At 30.4% G+C, this 21325-nt stretch overlaps 1 protein-coding gene across 3 annotated transcripts in view; it reads left to right on the top strand.

The window, feature by feature from the left end:
- Positions 1-21325, top strand: part of LOC100880831 (Dpr-interacting protein kappa) — a 366827-nt gene that overhangs the window by 117824 nt on the left and 227678 nt on the right. For all 3 annotated transcript variants that reach the window (XM_012288792.2, XM_012288794.2, XM_012288791.2), the window contains exon 2: positions 2960-3022. In XM_012288792.2, coding sequence (XP_012144182.1) covers positions 2960-3022 — 63 coding nt within the window. The remainder of the gene's footprint in view (positions 1-2959; positions 3023-21325) is intronic.

The following is a 21325-nucleotide window of genomic DNA, read 5'->3' as shown; positions in this document are numbered from 1 at the left end:
TGCTAGTCAGACAATTCATAGTGACATAATTGTGCATCGTTCACTCGGAACAATCGCATGAATGTTCCTCCCAAGTGACATCAAGTGTGAAAGTCACATATGTATTCGATTCTGAATGAAATTGGTATGTCACAGCATACGTCACCTAATTAAGCAGATAGTGAATCTGACATTAGGACAAAGTGTTCAAATATGAAATACCACTTTGTTTTGTAAATGTTGTGGTTCGAAATTATTGTATAATCTCAATGTAAAAGTATTTATAAATAGTGTTATTTCTTGATATATAATTACAAATATAAAATTATTCTACGTAAAAGTACAATTTATACAAAATTTTTTTTATTGTATTCAAAGCTTTCGAATAGTGACAAATATTTGTTTATGATCTTATGATCATGATCTACTAATCTAAAAATATTATTACTGGCTAGTATGTCCATTGACAATATATTAGAATTTTATTATTTCAGTTGATAAACACTTAATAGTTCGTTAATTTATTTCTTTAATTAACCGAGTATGTCTTCACTAGGAATCCAATTTATTTCACCCAGTATCAATAAAAATAGTAAAATATAAAAATATAAACTACCATTGTAAAACTGGAGTCATATTTTCAAATAAATGATACTGCACGCAACACTGTGTATATAAAGTTTCGAATTCATTTTTATGAAATTCTATATTAGCTTTTAAACTCGTTTCAACAAAGCTGTGCAATAATTGGCATTTTATCGATTCGAATACTGTCTGGCACGTTATCGAATTGACAAATACTATATATCATTTTCTATGTACATATATCAGTCGTGGTAACAGACAGACGTAAAAATATTATTTAATATTGTCTCACATAAAATATGTGCTTGGTTAAAAAATGGATACCTAGATATCAGTGAATCGTAACCTATAAACTGACCTTAAATTTTAGGTTATGTTGCAATGTATTTTAATACTGAATTTTTTAGTAAAATGCTTTGATGGTTTTTTTTGTCAAACCTTTACATTTAAACAATATTAATATTTAATTGTAATTATTTAATACTTAAAACCAAACACTTAACATTTAACTGTAAGTAATACTTAATAATAGTATTAAATAATAAAATTGAACTTTACTTATTATTTAAACTCTTAAATAATAAAATTGAACTTTACTTATTATTTAAACTCTTAAATAATAAAATTGTACTTTACTTATTATTTAAACTATTAAATAATAAAATTGAACTTTAATTATTATTTAAACTATTAAATAATAAAATTGAACTTTACTTATTATTTAAACTCTTAAATAATAAAATTGTACTTTACTTATTATTTAAACTATTAAATAATAAAATTGAACTTTAATTACTATTTAAACTATTAAATAATAAAATTGAATACTTTAATACTGAATGACCTTAAATTTCACAAGTGTCATTTTGTGACACTTTTACATTACAAATCTCTACATTTTAGAATTCACTCTAACATACGTAGTAACATGTTATAGTATTATTAATATACGTATTTTTAGTTTCATATTCGGTTTTGGTTAAGTGATATTCACACGTGAATGCAAATATTCAAGTGAAAGCTTTTAAAGAACTTAACAGCCGCGTTGAAGCAGACGTATTTAAAAGTGAAATGACTCGAGTCTACTTGAACTTGGCACCCTTAAAACCTCTGCCTTACATATAATGAAGGCGTCGAATAAATTTTCTTCTAAAGATGATGTATATTCTGAATTGAAACTTTTCAGACTTCTTATCTAATAATGAAAAGCTTCCTATGCTTTCTTATTGAATTTTTTTGGTATTCCCAAACGGATAAATAATTGGAGTAAAAATATTTTGACAATTTGATAATTTGATAATTTGATAATTTGACAATTTGTCCATTATTCGATTTGACAATTTGGCAATTTGGTAATTTGATGATTTGATAATTTGATAATTTGATAATTTGATAATTCGATAATTTGATAATTTGATAATTTGATAATTTGGCAATTTGTCCATTACTCGATTTGACGATTTGGCAATTTGGTAATTTGGTAACTTGATAGTTTGACAATTTGTCCATTACTCGATTTGACGATTTGACAATTTGGTAATTTGATAATTTGATAGTTTCAGAATTTCACAATTTGACAATTTTATAATTAAACGATTCGTCAATTTAATAGTTTAACAACTTAAAAATTTACAAACTCCAAATTTACAAATTTGACAATTCGACAATTTGGGAATTTGAATGCTTGACAATCTGATAATTTCACAATTTGATAATATGAAAATTTAGAAATTTCACAAGTTGACAACTTTAAAATTTGAAAAACTGACAATTTCCAAATTAAAAAATTTTAAAATCTAGCAACTTGAAAATTTTTAAATTTGAAAATTTTAAAGTTTAAAAATTTGAAATGTTGAAAGTTTGAAAATTTGAAAATTTGAAAGGTTGAAAGTTTGAAAATTTGAAATGTTGAAAGTTTGAAAATTTGAAATGTTGAAAGTTTGAAAATTTGAAAGGTTGAAAATTTGAAAATTTGAAATGTTGAAAGTTTGAAAATTTGAAATGTTGAAAGTTTGAAAATTTGAAATGTTGAAAGTTTGAAAATTTGAAAGGTTGGAACGTTGAAAGTTTGAAAATTTGAAAGGTTGAAAATTTGAAAATTTGAAAATTTGAAATGTTGAAAGTTTGAAAATTTAAAAGGTTGAAAGTTTGAAAATTGAAAATGTTGAAAGTTCGAAAATTTGAAAGGTAAAAAGCTTGAAAATTTAAAGCTTGCAAATTTCTAAATTCTTCAACTCCCACCAAAAAGTACCTACAACAATAATCTGATTATAACTTATTGCTAAAAACTGTATTCATACGAAATTTATTTTACCAGAAAAGTAACTAGTATAATTGTATCTGACTCGTTTAATATGAACATAATCGGTCTAATATTCTGACATTTTATTTTCAGATATACTCCAAACGCATGGTTTAAATCTGGATTACCGTCGGATGCACGAGGATCAAGGCAGACGTATGTAATATATCAAACTCAAGTTGATGATTTATATAGAGGAACAAAAATGTATCATGAAATACAAAACAATTCCTCACACAAAGAAATCGACAGTTTTCAGTTGTCTTATGATCGAAATATTTTCAAATATTTTGAGCATAAAAATTTCTATTTATTTAATTATTGGGGGTGCAAAATGTTATGAATAAAGTTTGATGAAAAATTCATAGTGTTTGCATAATTTACACAATTTAAATGATGATACGGCTATAGGCTGATTTATCTGTGGCTGTAAATGAAGTAACATAAACTCTCCAAACAAAAGCCAATGAAATATAGTTATTTATTTAGAAAAATATATACTTTCAATTTTTAGCTTCATATTGCATAATTTATTAAAATTTTGAGTGTCATATCTTCTTTCTGAAAGATAAATGTCACATCACTTCATCGGTAACTATTATTCAGGGTTTCATAATTTATTTCGTTAGAAGTTATAATAAAAGTTTCCGAAACGATATCGATTTTTATATTTCAGTAACTTTGTCTTCCATTTGAAATTCTAGAAAGATCTATTTATATATCGACAAACGACTTAATAATCCATTACAATTCGAAACCTTTTATAAAACGAATCTCCTTCCATGACTTTTAAAAATCAATACTATTCGGTAACTCGCTCCAACAATGTTGAAAGATTACCCCAAATAGAAGCATTGGTCAACATTTTAACGTACATTGGAAATACAATTACTGTACGTAAAGACATCCTAGGATCTCTGAATAGCATTACAAAATTTAGGACAAAGGAAATAATGAATTATCTTTTAAATCTTTGACTGAGTTATTCTTTGACCTTTAATATCGTATTACACTCGTGACATACATTACATTTTATATATATACAACCGATCACAATTAGCTGCACGATTGAATGTAGAATTTAATATCAATAATTTGTAAAATCATGGATTCTTAAATTCAAACTAAATCTGAGATTTAAATTTTTGTTATAGGTTTTAATATTACAAAATAATTAGCTTTGTCTGATTAAATAATTAGCTATTATCGGACGCCTTAACCTACAAGTTTAACGATAGTTGTAAAAGAGCTACCGATGTCAACCTAGAGTTGGCGCGTGAAGAGGCTGACGTGTTTAAAAGAGCTGCTCCAATTGGTCAGAATAGAAAAATGGACGTCTCACACGTATTTTTGGCGGTATTGACTCGGGCGGTTACATAGTAATTATTGTTCTTCTCAAGTTCCAACCTTACAAAGTTCTAACGTTTCACAGTTCCAACCTTCCAAGGATCCAATCTTCCAAAGTTCCAACCTTACAAAGTTCTAACATTTCACAGTTCCAACCTTCCAAGGATCCAATCTTCCAAAGTTCCAACCTTGCGAAATTTTAATCTTTCAAAGTTCTAACCTTGCAAAGTATTAAGTTTGCAAAGTTCTAACCTTTCAAATTTCCAACATTGCAATGTTTTAACCTTCCAAAGTGTAGATCATCCAATAATTCAACCTTCTAAAGTTATTAGCTTGTAATGTTATAATCTTTCAAACTTTCAACCTTCCAAAATTTCCACCTTCTCAAATTTCATCTTTTTCAAGTTCCAACATTCCAAAGTCTTAAATCTTCCAAAGTTTCGCTCTTCGAAAGTTCTAACGTTCCAAAGTTTCAACCTTCTAAAGTTCCAACCTTGCAAAGTTTTAATCTTTCAAATTTCCAACATTGCAATGTTTTAACCTTCCAAAGTTTAAATCACCCAATAATTGAACCTTCTAAAGTTATTAGTTTCTAATGTTATAATCTTCCAAAATTTCAACCTTCCAAAATTTCCACCTTCTCAAATTTCATCTTCTTCAAGTTCCAACCTTCCAAAGTTTCGCTCTTCGAAAGTTCTAACGTTCCAAAGTTTCAACCTTCTAAAGTTCCAACCTTGCAAAGTTTTAATCTTTCAAAGTTCTAACCTTTCAAATTTCCAACATTGCAATGTTTTAACCATCCAACGTTTAAATCATCCAATAATTTAACCTTCTGAAAGTATTAGCTCCTGATGTTATAATCTTCCAAACTTTCAACCTTCCAAAATTTCCACCTTCTCAAATTTCATCTTTTTCAAGTTCCAACCTTCCAAAGTTTCGTCCTTCGAAAGTTCTAACGTTCCAAAGTTTCAACCTTTTAAAGTTTCAACCTTGCAAAGTTTTAATCTTCCGAAGTTCTAACCCTCCAACGTCCCAACATTGCAATGTTTTAACATTCTAAAGTTCCAACCTTCTAAAGTTTAAATTAATAGATTTCGTTAAGAAATATTTATTTCAAATTGTTGTATTAACCCATTGCTTTGCAATATGACGCACTCGTGACGCACTCGTGACGCACACAGTTCAAGTGTGACGTATCAATGTCAACCCACGAGTTGTCACCTGAAGAAACTGAACCACGTGTTTAGAAGAACTACTATTACCCTTCTCAAGTTTCACCATTCCAAAGTTCTAACCTTCTAAACTCCCAACCATGCAATGTTTCAACCTTCCAAAGTACTCATCTTCTAAACTTTGAATCATCCAAAGGTTCAATCTTTCAAAGTTCCAACCTTCCACTGTTCCAACTTTCCAAAATCCCAACCTTCCCTATGTTCCAACCTTCAAAAGTCCCAACCTTGCAAAATTCTAACCTTCCAAAGTCCCCACTTTCCAAAGTTTGAATCACCCAAAGTTTCAACTTTCCAATGTCCCAAAGTTCCTGAATTCCAATTTCTGAAAGTCCTAACCTTTGCACATTTCGATCATTCTAAATTCGATCATTCAACCTTCTTAACTTTCAATCTTCCAAATTCCAAAGCTTCGAATATTCAAAATTTCTGAAACTAAAGCTCCAAATTTCAAAACGATCTTCTCAAAACTTCGAATCACCTTATTCCAAAGCTTCCTAACCTCCAAATGATAGTCCGCAAACGTCTCAAGAGTGAGTGAGATAGTGCTTCATGCGTTTAGCAGTTGTTATTGCCATTATTATTCTTATTTGCCAAAATGTAACTAGAAGTGTTGACGATGGGTTTCTTTTACTTTAGGTCATCAACTCTTGGGTTGACATCTGTACTTATTACTTCACTGTTAAAAATAAAAGTGTTAGAAATAAAGAATGTGGAAATATTAGGTATATTCTACATTTAGCAGTGCTCAATCATACAAATTAAAATTATTATCGCGCTCAAAACAATCTTTATGCAAATACGATTTATGCATTTGAACTTTAACGACCAGAGTCACCTCGATATTAATGGCTTAATTTCCGAAGGTATAATTTCACAGGATATTTTACGATAGCATCTAAGTTTTACGAGGTTCCACCGGTTTTAAGAACGTGATGATAAAGAACTTTTCAATTTCTGTTGTTTCGAACAATTTATGATTTTTATGTACATCCCTTTTGAGGCACCCTGTGGATATCACCCTCTACGTAACACATCCGACGAGCGCAATAAAACGGAACCATCGCGTTAAACTTTATTGCGGAAAGGACTTGTTGTTCGAGGTCGTGTGTCACCGACAACGAAAAAGACTGTTATAACTTTATCATTGTCTACTGCGTTCGTGTCGTAGAGTGAAATTCTCGGACATTTTAAATCTGAGGATGTTTTATGCTTGGCACGGATATCAGACGTTTTCGGTTCATTCTATTGAACGTATTTTTGCGATATGTGTTGAAATAATTCGGGGAATGCTACTGAATTGTTTCGATAGATAGTAATAGGTTTTATATAATTTTTTAATTTTTCAGTAATCGAATTTTGAAGTTGTCAGATGGGTGGATATATAAATTATGAAATTTTAAATTTTATAATTATAATGTTGGTAATTTAGAATATTTATAATGTTTATAATTTAGAATTACAAAATTACCAGATTCCTACATTTTCAAACTCCCAAAATCTAAAATTACTAGATTTGTAAATTCTGAATTTCACAAATCCTAAAATCACTAGATTTCCACATTCTTAAACTCCTAAAACTTAAAATGACTAGACTTGTAAATTCTGAATTTCACAAATCCTAAAATCATTAGATTTCCACAGTCTTAAACTCCTAAAACTTAGAATTACTAGACTTATAAATTCTGAATCTTACAAATCCCAAAATCACTAGATTTCGACATTCTTAAACCCCTAAAACTTAAAATTACTAGACTTATAAATTCTGAATTTCACGAATCCCAAAATCACTAGATTTCCACATTCTTAAACTCCTAAAACTTAGAATTACTAGACTTATAAATTCTGAATCTTACAAATCCCAAAATCACTAGATTTCCACATTCTAAAACTCCTAAAACTTAAGATTACTAGACTTGTAAATTCTGAATTTCACAAATCCTAAAATCACTAGATTTCCACATTCTTAAACTCCTAAAACTTAAAATTACTAGACTGGTAAATTCTGAATCTTACAAATCCCAAAATCATTAGATTTCCACAGTCTTAAACTCCTAAAACTTAGAATTACTAGACTTATAAATTCTGAATCTTACAAATCCCAAAATCACTAGATTTCCACATTCTAAAACTCCTAAAACTTAAGATTACTAGACTTGTAAATTCTGAATTTCACAAATCCTAAAATCACTAGATTTCCACATTCTTAAACTCCTAAAACTTAAAATTACTAGACTGGTAAATTCTGAATCTTACAAATCCCAAAATCACTAGATTTCCACATTCTAAAACTCCTAAAACTTAAGATTACTAAACTTGTAAATTCTGAATTTCACAAATCCTAAAATCACTAGATTTCCACATTCTTAAACTCCTAAAACTTAAAATTACTAGACTGGTAAATTCTGAATCTTACAAATCCCAAAATCACTAAATTCCCACATTCTTAAACTCCTAAAACTTAGAATTACTAGACTTATAAATTCTGAATCTTACAAATCCCAAAATCACTAGATTCCCACATTCTTAAACTCCTAAAACTTAAAATGACTAGACTTGTAAATTCTGAATCTTACAAATCCCAAAATCACTAAATTCCCACATTCTTAAACTCCCAAATCTTAAAATCACTAGATCTCTAAATTCCCGAATTCTAAACTCCTTAAATTCCAAACTAAGCAAATCACAAAGTCCCGAAGCATGAAATGTGATATAATCAGAATATCTTAATTCTAAATTTAAACATAGACCGATTGAAATAACCGTAAAGAGTAATCACTATTTTATGTACCCTAATGAAAATTTCGTTACGCTTTTACGAGCGGCGCAATTTTATTCAACGTAACTTCTATTTTCATGCCATATCGCCAAAAGGCCACGGCTTAGCTCTGTTATTATTATGCCACAGGAGTATGTGTCTCCCTCTGCGATTCGTAATGTATTAAGCTATTATGCGGAAAATAAATTATACCAGATAGAGAAGATAAACGACGCTAAGAGAACAGAATTAAACATCTCATTTTTATTATTTTTTGCATGTTAGATGACAGGATTTAAAAACACGGATTGCTTATGATTATTTGATATATTTTGATTTATTGATAGAAGATAGTTATATTTTGATGAAAAATTATAATTGTAGTAAATATTGTAAATATAGTATAATTAATAAAATAAGTGAATGTAGTAAATAGAATAAAATTATTGAAACTGAGAAATATAGCAAATATGGTGGAGAAGTAAAATTGTAAAATTTATAAACAATAAAATTAGCAAAATTAATAAATGTAGTTCGTGTAGCAAAGAAGTAAAATTGTAAAATTACTAGACAATAAAATTATCAAAATTAATAAATATAAATAATATTGTGAAGAAGTAAAATTTCAAAATTACTGAGCAATAAAATTAACAAAATTAATAAATGTAGTTTACATAACAAAGAAATATAATTGAAAAATTACTAGACAATAAAATTATCAAAATTAATAAATACAGTTTATAGAGTGAAGAAGTAAAATTGATAAATTACTAGGCAATAAAATTATCAAAATTAATAAATACAGTTTATAGAGTGAAGAAGTAAAATTGATAAATTACTAGGCAATAAAATTATCAAAATTAATAAATACAGTTAATATACTAAGGAAGTAAAATTGTAAAATTACTGGACAATAAAATTATCAAAATTAATAAATACAGTTTATAGAGTAAGGAAGTAAAATTGTAAAATTACTAGGCAATGGAATTATCACAATTAATAAATATAGTTAATATAGTAAGGAAATAAAATTGTTAAATTACTAGGCAATAAAATTACCAAAATTAATAAATATAGCTAATATAGTGAAGAAGTAAAATTGTAAAATTACTAAATAATAAAATTATCAAAATTAATAAATATAATTAATATAGTAAAAAAGTAAAATTGTAGAATTACTAAACAATAATATTATCAAAATTAATAAATATAGTTAATATAGTGAAGAAGTAAAATTGTAAAATTACTAAATAATAAAGTTTTGTAAATGTTGTAATTTAGTAAAGTAGTGACAGTACTAAACTAAAAAATTACTAGAATTGATAAATATAGTTAAGATAGTGAAGTAGTAAAATTATTAAACAATGAAATCACAAAAATTATTAGGTACACTAAATATAGTAAAATAGTAATATTACTGTAATAGTGTCATTATTGAGCAGTAAAATTACTAAGTTATTAAATTTTTTAAATTAATAAATTACAATTATTTCAGTGAAACAATAAAATTACAAAATAATACAATTTCTAAAATTAGCAAATACAATTCGTGCAGTAAAGCATTAAAATTACTAAATAATAAAATTCCTAAAAATAATAAATACAATTATCTCAGTGAAGCAGTAAAACTACCAAATAATAAAATTCCTGAAAATAATAAATATAATTCGTCGAGTGAAGCAGTAAAATTACTAAATAACAAAATTTCTAAAACTAATAAAGGTACTAAATATAACAATATGTTAAAATAGTGAAATTACTATACAGTAAAATTCCCAAAATCGACAAACTCAGTAAATATAATAAAATTAGTAGCTAAATATTTACTCGATCGCCGACGAACAAATTGAACAATCAAGGAACATTCAAACAAACCTGGATTGAAAAAAATAATGAAAAATTGCTATAACAAATTTCTTCCATGAGAACTTATTCCTACTTCACAATTTTAATCGAAAAACTTGATTGGTATTAATAAAAACCATCGAAGAATTAAACGTTTATTCGAGGCTATTGTTGTTTTCGAAAGAGCTCTCGCTCGGCGGGAGCTGCACTGCATATCTTTGATAAGCTTCATGTGGAAGCTTTCACGTTTCATTTACATCTATAGAAATACTTGAAATTTTGTGAAAATTCCACGTCTGAACTCAATCGGAACGAATCCGAACAATTCGAATGGGTATTCATTACACGCCAACAGCCATCACAAGATTAGCATCCAACACACTGCCGAGAACTATAATGGGTAACTGCGTTTCATTTGCATTGATTAAATCATCACTGATTGCTTTCTTGCTTGAACAGGAAATATTACATGGGTTTCATTTTTATTTAAAAATTTATCTAAAGATTAATTCAAATTTTTCTGAAAAGAATTTGCAGAATTATTTTTATAATTACTGATGTGACGTTTTGAGGTTAGGTTGAATTATTTCTTTGACAATTTCATAGAAATTATTATATATGTAAAAAATTATTATGTGTCACGTGATTCATTCTTAGGTAGAATAAGATATAAAGCTGAATTTACTGATTTTTATAAAAGAAAAAAAAATTGTGGAAGAATGACTTTTTCAACTTTGAGTACAAAATTTTGATGGAATACTGGGTTAGGTAGTTCAATTATTTCTTAGGCAATTTTATGGTAAAAATTACTATAAATCACGTGCCTAATTTTTAGATAAAACAGTACCTAAATCTAACTTTATTGAATTTTATAAAAAAAATTGTGGAAGGATTACTTTTTCCATTTTAGACGCGAAATTTTGATGAAATACTAGATTAGGTAGTTACATTATTTTGTAAACAATTTTATGATAAAAATTGTCATATGTCACGTGCCTAATTTTTAGATAAAACAGTACCTAAATCTAACTTTATTGAATTTTATAAGAAAAATTGTGGAAGAATTACTTTTTCCGTTTTGGACGCGAAATTTTGATGAAACACTAGGTTAGGTAGTTACATTATCTTGTAGACAATTTTATGGTAAAAATTACTATAAGTCACGTGATTAATTTTTAGATAGAACAGTACCTAAATCTAACTTTACTGAATTTTATAAAAAAAAATTGTGGAAGAATTACTTTTTCCGTTTTGGACGCTAAATTTTGATGAAACACTAGGTTAGGTAGTTACATTAGTTTGTAGACAATTTCATGATAAAAATTGTTATATATCACATGATTAATTTTCAGATAAAACAGTACCTAAATCTGAATTTATTGATTTCTCTAAAAAAAATTACAGAATTTTTTTTTAAACAGCAACAGATAATTTTACTACCCTTGTTATTAAATCAACTACGTATTTAATCAATAAATATTTTGCGAAATATATTCACAAGTTAAATAACACTGAACTAAAAAAATAATTTTAAAAACTATAATTTAAGAAGAGATACCCATTTCATTTAATATAATCCTAACGAAAATGGTAAAGAAAATTTAAATCCCCATTTGTGAATAAAATAGGTTAAACGACCCATAGCGAGATAACACGTAACCCCATAAGTTATTTCAAGTTTAAAATAGCGCCGCACTAAACAGCTGTTTAAAGATTGTATTTAAGTAAGATAAATCAGTACGGCTTCGGTTTTTATGATAACAAGCAAAAGTTGGGTTTTCCTGAAAATTACGAATCATTAAGGCTTTAAAGCGAGATTGAGGTGGAAAAGCAGCGATCGTTCTTGCGTGTTCGTTCTTACTATCTCGCCTTCGCCAGCTAACCGTTCTAAAGTCTTTATTTGTGTTCCTGACAAGTGGAGACGGAAATAGCCAAAGGATCGGTGGAATGAGAAGAGACGGAAAAGGACGAGAAAAGCCCAAGATACTTTGAAAGTAGAGATATTTACGATCGTGTACTTAGTGTACACAGAATCGCGAAGGTGGGAACGGAAGGATTTGCGAGTAATTAGTAGAATGCAATTAGTTAATGGCCATGAGGGAAGACGACGGTTTCAGACCTTATAATCCAACAGCTTTCGTGTCTCGGTTTTGGACCCGCGGGACAAACGGACAGGGAAATTTGAAATAGTCAATTCTGTATAACAATCGCCCCATTTGCTATGTATTCTATTCGAGAGACTCTGGAGTTAGGTGAAGTGGAGGGTTCTCTTAAGTGAGGTCGAATGCGGAAGAGAGGATCGTCGATGCATTTTCCAAAGGACGGATATTTGGGAATTTGAAACTTTGAGGAGTTTGCAATTGAGGATAGAGAAGAGTGGAATAGTGAAGAAGTGGAATTTGGAGATTTGGAAAATGATTTGTGGAGATTTCGAGTTTGCGAATTTAGGAATTCGGGGAGTTAGTGATTTGGGGATTTGGGGTCTGAGAATTTGGGAATTTAGGAATTTTTACGCTTAGAAATTTGAGGATGTGGAGATTTGGGGATGTGGGAATTTGCGGATATGGAGATTTGGGGATGTGGAGATTTGGGGATGTGGGAATTTGGAGATGTGGAGATTTGGGGATGTAGGAATTTGGGGATGTCGAGATTTGGGGATGTGGGAATTTGGGGATGTGGAGATTTGACGATGTGGAGATTTGGGGATGTGGGAATTTGGGGATGTCGAGATTTGGGGATGTGGGAATTTGGGGATGTCGAGATTTGGGGATGTGGGAATTTGGGGATGTGGAGATTTGACGATGTGGAGATTTGGGAATGTGGGAATTTGGGGATGTCGAGATTTGGGGATGTGGAGATTTGAGGATGTGGAGATTTGGGGATGTGGGAATTTGGGGACGTGGGAATTTGGGGACGTGGGAATTTGGGGATGTGGGAATTTGGGGACGTGGAGATTTGGGAATGTGGAGATTTGGGGATGTGGAGATTTGAGGATGTGGAGATTTGGGGATGTGGGAATTTGGGGACGTGGGAATTTGGGGATGTGGGAATTTGGAGATATGGAGATTTGGGGATGTGGGAATTTGGGGACGTGGGAATTTGGGGATGTGGGAATTTGGAGATATGGAGATTTGGGGATGTGGGAATTTGGGGACGTGGGAATTTGGGCATGTGGGAATTTGGAGATGTGGGAATTTGGAGATGTGGAGATTTGGGAATGTGGAGATTTGGGGATATAGAAATTTGGAAACATAGACATTTGGGGATGTGGAAATTTGGGGTCATGGGAGTTTGAAGATATAGGAATTTGAAGACCCAGAAATTTGGGAGTATAGAAATTCCATAATATAGGAATTTAAGAATGATTTGTAGATATTTAGCAATTGCGAATTTGTGAATTTAAAAATTTGCAAATTAACTTAGAAGTTTAGTAAATTGAAAATTTTGAAACATGTGAAGCAATGATATAATCCTAATAATATTTCATCATAATTACTCTAACAATAAGGGTCCACACATGTAATAATTATATACAAATAATCACAACAAATAACCACATCAAATTATCTAATAAAGATCCAAAGTTTTGCAGACACCCAACACTCAGACATTCAGAGAAAATAGGTCCTGTGTGTACGTCAGATAGCATTTTTTCAGCGCAAAAGTGTTAGTGAGGGAATAAATGGTTACGGGTATCAAGTAAAATCAATATTTTCAACAATGAAATCGTTCACATTCAACTTACGAGTGGTCACTCGTTCATTCTCTCGTTAGGAACACTTTCGAAAGGACTGTAGAATGCTCTAGTGAGTACTAAAATTATTCAGTTTGTCTCTTCATGGCTATTACACGATGAAATTACATTCACGTTTCATAGGAAGTAGTTTGAATCTCTCTTGTTACGCTTGCTTTCAATTATCCATGTACATTCCTACATTATAAAATGACAAATTTGCAAGCTTTAACTCTTTTAAAATTTTTAATTTTTAAATTTACAAATTGTGGATCTTGTTAGACTCCATTGGTAAATTTAAATTGATGTACATGGAGTGTTAGGATTGTTAAAGTAAATTGTTAAGATTTGTTAGGGTTATTTTTTAATAGTTGTCGAATAGATGATTTGACCAATTGGAGATGTAATTTGTATCTGGGTTTCTTTGTGCGCCAATTCGTGGGTTGACATCAATACATTCAACTCTGACTTTTCAAACTCAGACTCTAATTGCTAATCTTCCAAATTACCAGTTGTCAAATATAATTTGTGCAATTGTTTAACTCTAGTTCGTCTCCCAACTGTTAATCTTCCCATACTTAACCTACAACTACATGTCACATATGTGACGCACTGCAGTTGGAATGTGATGAACTAGACTCTTATTTCCACTGCAATTTTTGGGTTCAATTTTCATTATCATCAAGGATTGCTGAAGGCAAAACGTGTTTAACATTCGTCAGTTGTTTTAACGTAGCAATAATTAGGTAGCTGTGAACTGCTTTGGAAATTATAGGTTAAGGGGTTGAACTCTGAAGTTCCCAAATTTCGAAGTCCCCGGTATTTCAATTGCTCCTAACTCTAAACGTAAAGACGTTCTGATCACAAAATCCTTAGAATACAATTCCTTAAATCCAAAAAATCAGTCAGTAATGCATCTTCCACATACACTCCCACATTAGATTTCTTTGAAACTCTAAACATCTCGTTCTGAAGCTAAAATCCTCAGACAACTATGCTTTAGTTCCAAAAAATCAGGCAGTAACGTATCCTCCACATGAACCCCCACATTTCTCTAAAACTCTAAACATCTCGTTCTGAAGCTAAAATCCTCAGAAAACTATGCTTTAGTTCCAAAAAATCGGGCAGTAACGTATCCTCCACATAAACCCCCACATTTCTCTAAAACTCTAAACATTCTGATACCAAAACCTCAGAAAATTATTAATTTAAATTTCGAACTCTTTAAATTCCAAAATCCTCAAAATCCTAAACTCTCAAATTCAGAAATCGTCAAATCCTTGAATTCCCAACTTTTCCAAATCCCTAAAGTTCTCATACTCCAAATTTACAAATTCTTAAATTTCTAAATTACAAAATATCCAAATCCTAATATTTCTAATTACCAATTCCTCAATTAATCCTTAATACCTCAAAATCAGAAACGCATCCCCATTAGACTTCGCAATTCGATTCCAACAAACCGAGAAGTGAATCACAGTGAAAATTAATCAGATCTTTCGTATGCTCCGTGACAGTAACCGTGTTTAGCTGTCCGTCAAGACTAATTATCCGCTGACACGGTTCTGGTAATCCCCAGCCCAATTCGCGACGGTTTTTGACAATTATTGGTACGTCGGATAAAGATGGCACGTAGGACTGGTCCCGCGTGAGCCTCCAAAGTTCCGCGTACTTTAAGTTTTGATGAGACCGAGTGCACGCATCACCTGAGCCTGCCCATCTGTAAACAAGATTTATCAGCGGAAACGTTTTAGCAAAACTTTCGCTCCCACGAGTAAACCCGCCTGACCGAATGCCGGGTTGCCTCTGAAACGCTTCTCGATAGGAAATATTTCACTTCGACGAACACACGGGGATACACGTAATTCCCAATGCATTTTATTTCACGTTCGTCGCACCACCGAAAGATCATGTTCACCAGTTGGCCAGCTAGCCGGCCAGACTGGGATGGTATGTTCGAATGGGGATTCAGATTTGTGGAGAAAGAATGGGGGTTGAAAAGGGCAGCCGGTTAGAGCCGGGGACGAAGGACGCTGGTAATGAATGAGGCCAGAACCGAGCAGGGATTTCGGATTAAGACCACTATATCTTTGCTATTGTAATAACTAGCTTTTCTGGGGAATTTTAAACGTATGGCAATACGTCTGCGAGTTATGCTAAATGCTGATTTCTTTCTCATGAAAATGAAGTTGGTATTTCGGGGAGAATTGCTGAGTTGGCAATTTCGAAGTGGTTGGTGAAGAATGGAAAGGATTCGGATCGGTATAGTTTTTGATGCAAAATTGTAATTCAGTAATATTTATTGAGTTTATGTTTAATACAGTTTGCTTCATTGATATGCTGATATGCTTTTTTTGGTAACATACTGGGGGATTTCCTTAATAATCCAGAAAGAAGGTTCAAACCTCATTTTTTGCAAAGGGAAATCTTGTTCAGAGTGACGTCCTCTAACACTCTTTTCTGGGGTTACGCTATTTATGAAACACCCTGTATACATAAATTAGTAAATTTGCTGTGAAGTCGTATATTTTTACATTTTCTCAATTCTTAAATTCTTAAATTTCTAAATTTTCAGTCTCAAAAAATTTCCAAATTTTGAACTTTTTAAATTTTAAAATTCTCAAATTCCAGAACTCTCAAATTTATAAATTACAAATATTCGAATCCTAATATTTCTACATTCCAAAATTCCAAGATTCCCAAATCCCAAAATTCCCAAATCCCAAAATTCCCAAATCCCAAGATTCCCAAATCCCAAGATTTCCAAATCCCAAGATTCCCAAATCCCAAGATTCCCAAATCCCAAGATTCCCAAATCCCAAGATTCCCAAATCCCAAGATTCCCAAATCCCAAGATTCCCAAATCCCAAAATTCCCAAATACCAATACTCCCAAATCCCAAAATTTCCAAATCCCAAAATTCCCAAATCCCAAAACTCCCAAATCCCAAGATTCCCAAATCCCAAAATTTCCAAATCCCAAGATTCCCAAATCCCAAAATTCTCAAATACCAATACTCCCAAATCCCAAAATTTCCAAATCCCAAGATTCCCAAATCCCAAAATTCTCAAATACCAATACTCCCAAATCCCAAAATTTCCAAATCCCAAAATTCCCAAATCCCAAAATTCCCAAATCCCAAAATTCCCAAATCCCAAAATTCCCAAATCCCAAAATTCCCAAATCCCAAAATTCCCAAATCCCAAAATTCCCAAATCCCAAAATTCCCAAATCCCAAAATTCCCAAATCCCAAAATTCCCAAATCCCAAAATTCCCAAATCCCAAAATTCCCAAATCCCAAAATTCCCAAATCCCAAAATTCCCAAATCCCAAAATTCCCAAATCCCAAAATTCCCAAATCCCAAAATTCCCAAATCCCAAAATTCCCAAATCCCAAAATTCCCAAATCCCAAAATTCCCAAATCCCAAAATTCCCAAATCCCAAAATTCCCAAATCCCAAAATTCCCAAATCCCAAAATTCCCAAATCCCAAAATTCCCAAATCCCAAAATTCCCAAATCCCAAAATTCCCAAATCCCAAAATTCCCAAATCCCAAAATTCGCAAATCCCAAAATTCCCAAATTCCAAAATTCTCAAATCCCAAAATTCCCAAATCCCAAAATTCCCAAAATTCCCAAATCTCAAAACTCCCAAATCCCAAAATTCCCAAATTTCAAAACTCCCAAATCCCAGAATTCCCTAATTTCCTAATTGCTACATTCTCAAATTCCTACATATCACAGTTCACAACCTCCCAATTCCCAAATTCGCACGAAACGCAGTTTTTAAAAACCCAGCCTGCAGCTTTATCACGACGCTATTAATTTCCGATCGGAATGTCACGTACTGCTATGAAAAACATATTAAATTTAACACACCAAAAAAAAAATTATATGAACTTCATATCGTTGTCGAGGACGAGCGAAACAAGGTTCCAGTCGATCGTTATCGACGTGCCGTTTAATTGAATCAATAGCACATCGTTGCGAGGAAAATATTCATTAAAAAGGAAGAACAACGCATTATTAATAACCTTTATCTTTCTCTTTTCATAATTTTTGCTATTGTGTCTGCTCGTATAATATTCCTGCTATTTACACAATTAATTAAATCGATGCTTGTAACGTTATGTTCGCACGGCTTTTGATATCATTTCGCAACGCCATTGTGTTGAAGTAGTATTCGTGTATGGAATGTTAGAAAATTCAGTATATTATTAACTTGGAATAATATTGATTTATGTTTGTAATTGATTTATGAAATATTGTACTAATTTCGAATTAATATTCATTCTTTTATTATTTATTTTATACTCATTATTTTTATGTTGATTCTCTTCTGTTTATTTTTACTTACATTCATTTTCTAGTAATTATTTTTATGTTGATTTTCTACTATTTATTTTTCCATTTATTTTGTACTACTTATTTTTGTACTGATTTTGTACTAGTTAGTTTTACTTTGATTTTGTACTAGTTATTTTTACTTTGATTTTCTACTGATTATTTTTGTATTGATTTTCTAGTAATTATATTTACATTGATATTGTAGTAATTACTTTTTATGTTGTTTTTCTATTTATTTTTCCATTTATTTTGTACTAGTTATTTTACTTTGATTTTCTACTAATTATTTTTGTCTGGATTTTTTAGTAATTATGTTCACATTGATATTGTAGTAACTATTTTTTATGCGGATTCTATACTAGTTATTTTTACATTGATTCTGTATTAATTATTTTTGTATTAATTTTGAACTAGTTATTTTTACACTGATTTCGTACTAATTATTTTGGTATTAATTTTGAACTAGTTATTTATACATTGATATTTATTAATTATTTTTACATTGATTTTCTACTAGTTATTTTTATATTGAATTTCTACTAATTCTTTTTATATTAATTTTCTACTAAATTGATATTATACTAATTTTTCTTTTTGATTTTGTAATAGTTATTTTTACATAAATTTTGTAATAATTATTTTTGTATTAATTTTGATGTGATTCCTCTTATATTAATTTCAGATTAAATACAATGACACTAATTTTGAATTGAATATTTTGACAAAAATTTTGAATCGAATATAAGATAAATTATTTAACTTTAAATTAACTATTTTTCCACTAATTTCGAATTAACTCTTACATTTACCATAAAAATGAATAAATGAGTGAACTACAAAATGTACAAAATTAACTCCATTATCATCTGCATAAAATTTCATCAATCTTTTTCGAAAATTAGAAAAATTTCTAAATCTAAAACTCTGTAGTAGTCATAGTAATAAGCCTATCTATTCGCATAATAAAGTATTAAAATCACGATCAGTAAAATTTAAAAAACAATCCAAAGTTTTCTTTTCCCGTAGAAATCAGTTGCGAGGAAATTGTTTGGTAAGTTTATTAGCCCGTTCCCCTTTAAGAGCCATCTCCGCGAGGACATCCATTTATTCGTTAAAACGCTTTCGTAGAGTAATCTTTGTGACAAAAAATGAGCACGTTAGGAAGTCCCGTGGAAGTTATGAACTCCGAAGGAACAACAAGGATGTATTGTTTGACGAAGTGAGAAAAGTGTAATGAACGTAAAAAGAAGGAAGAGTCGCATCTAGGACGTCCATCTCTCGATTTGCATTTTCAGCTTTTCGCCTGCTCAGACAGGTAACGACTTCATTACGGCCTTCATCAGATATAAATGACATATTTGATTTGCGTCGTAGCCGTCGTCGTCGTCGTCGGCATCGTTTATAAGACGAGCACAGCCTTTGTATCTGAACATTCTATGCTCTTAATGAGAGAGACGAGTCTTTTGTGATTGCTGATTTATCCGCAAATCGAGAGACATCTTGCGATTAACCACCTGTGAACGTTAATCCGTCACTCGGATCTGCAGGATTTATCAAGGGCGATTTTAATCAGTTGCTACAGGAGGATTTTGATCCGCTTGACGACTTAGACGTTACACAAATTAGGACGTATTAGGACAAGACACGTGACGGATCGAAAGTCAACGGGGTTATGGAGATATTTCGTGGAAATTCATGTGGGTTGCAGGAATTCTTGTATTAATCAGATATTTACTTAAATTATGTAAGATATTTTAATGTTTACTGGATTTGTATTGTTCGTGGAAAATTTGTATTACGCAGAAAATTGGATTTTGCAGTTTGCAATTATACAGGTATACATGTAGAGGTATTTAAATGGAATCTAGGAAATTTGGAAGACTTTAATTTATTTAAGCTAGAAATTTTGTTGTGGTGGTAGAAGTTTTTAGATTATCAAGCTTTCCTGTTTGGATTTATTGATGATGTTCAAAATTTTGCTGCTGAAGTTTACTAGCTTTTAAAACTTTATGGTTAAGATTTGTTAACCTCAAACATTTAAAGGTTAGAATTTGGTGACCTTCAAAAATTTCAAAAATGAAATTTACTAATCTAAATTTCAAGTCTAACATTTGTTAATCTTCAATGTTTTAATTATACAATTTACTAACCTTTAAAATTTCAAGTTTGAAAACTAACCTTAAAAAATTCAAGCCTAATATTTGTTAATCTTCAGTATTTCGAGTTTAAAATTGACTAACCTTCAAAATTTCAAGTCTAAAATATGTTAACCTTCAATACTTCAAATCTAAAATTTAGTATTCTCAAAATTTAAATTCTAAAATGTAATAACCTCAAACATTTCAAGTCTAAAATTTACTACCCTCCAAAATTTAAATTCTAAATTTTACTAACCTTCAAAATTTGAAGTCTAAAATTGACTAACTTTCAAAATTACAAATCTAAAAGTGACTAACCTACAAAATTTTAAATTTAAGATTTACTTCCCTTCAAAATTTAATTTCTAAAATGTACTAACCTCCAAAATTTAGATTCTAAAATTGACTACCCTCCAAAATCTAAATTCTAAAATTTACCACCCTCTTAAATTTAAATAGTAAATTTTACTAATCTCCACAATTTAGATTCTAAAATTTACTACCCTTCAAAGTCTAAATTCTAAAATTTACCACCCTTCAAAATTTAAATTCTAAAATTGACTAACCTCCAAAATTTCTAATCTAAAATGTACTACCCTTCAAAATTTAATTTCTAAAATGTACTAACCTCCAAAATTTAGATTCTAAAATTTATTACCCTCCAAAATTTCTAATCTAAAATTTACTAACCTCCAAAATTTCAACTCTAAAATTCACCACCCTTAAAAATTTCAAATCCGAAATAGTTCCACCAATATTTAAGCAAAATACATAAAATATAATTAAAATAAAAGTAACTTTTCATAAAATGTATTGATTTTGCAATAATATTAATCTCGACAAATCGCTCATACGTTTTGTTCTATTTTAGTTACATAAGTACGTTTCATGTAAACATACATACATATACATATAATCCCTATAAACTATGATGCGTTTTGTACCAGCAAACACCATATTGTGTAATTTGTGTATAGCGCATGTAATAAACGCATTGAACTTTAGTAATTGTGTATATTACGCAATGTGGAGATCGTATTAATGGTTCGCACAATAACAAA

The sequence above is a fragment of the Megachile rotundata genome, chromosome 14 (assembly GCF_050947335.1).
Source record: "Megachile rotundata isolate GNS110a chromosome 14, iyMegRotu1, whole genome shotgun sequence".
Classification (NCBI taxonomy): domain Eukaryota; kingdom Metazoa; phylum Arthropoda; class Insecta; order Hymenoptera; family Megachilidae; genus Megachile; species Megachile rotundata.
The sequence above is the reverse complement of the archived record's forward strand: the minus strand, read 5'-3'. Positions and strand labels throughout refer to the sequence as shown.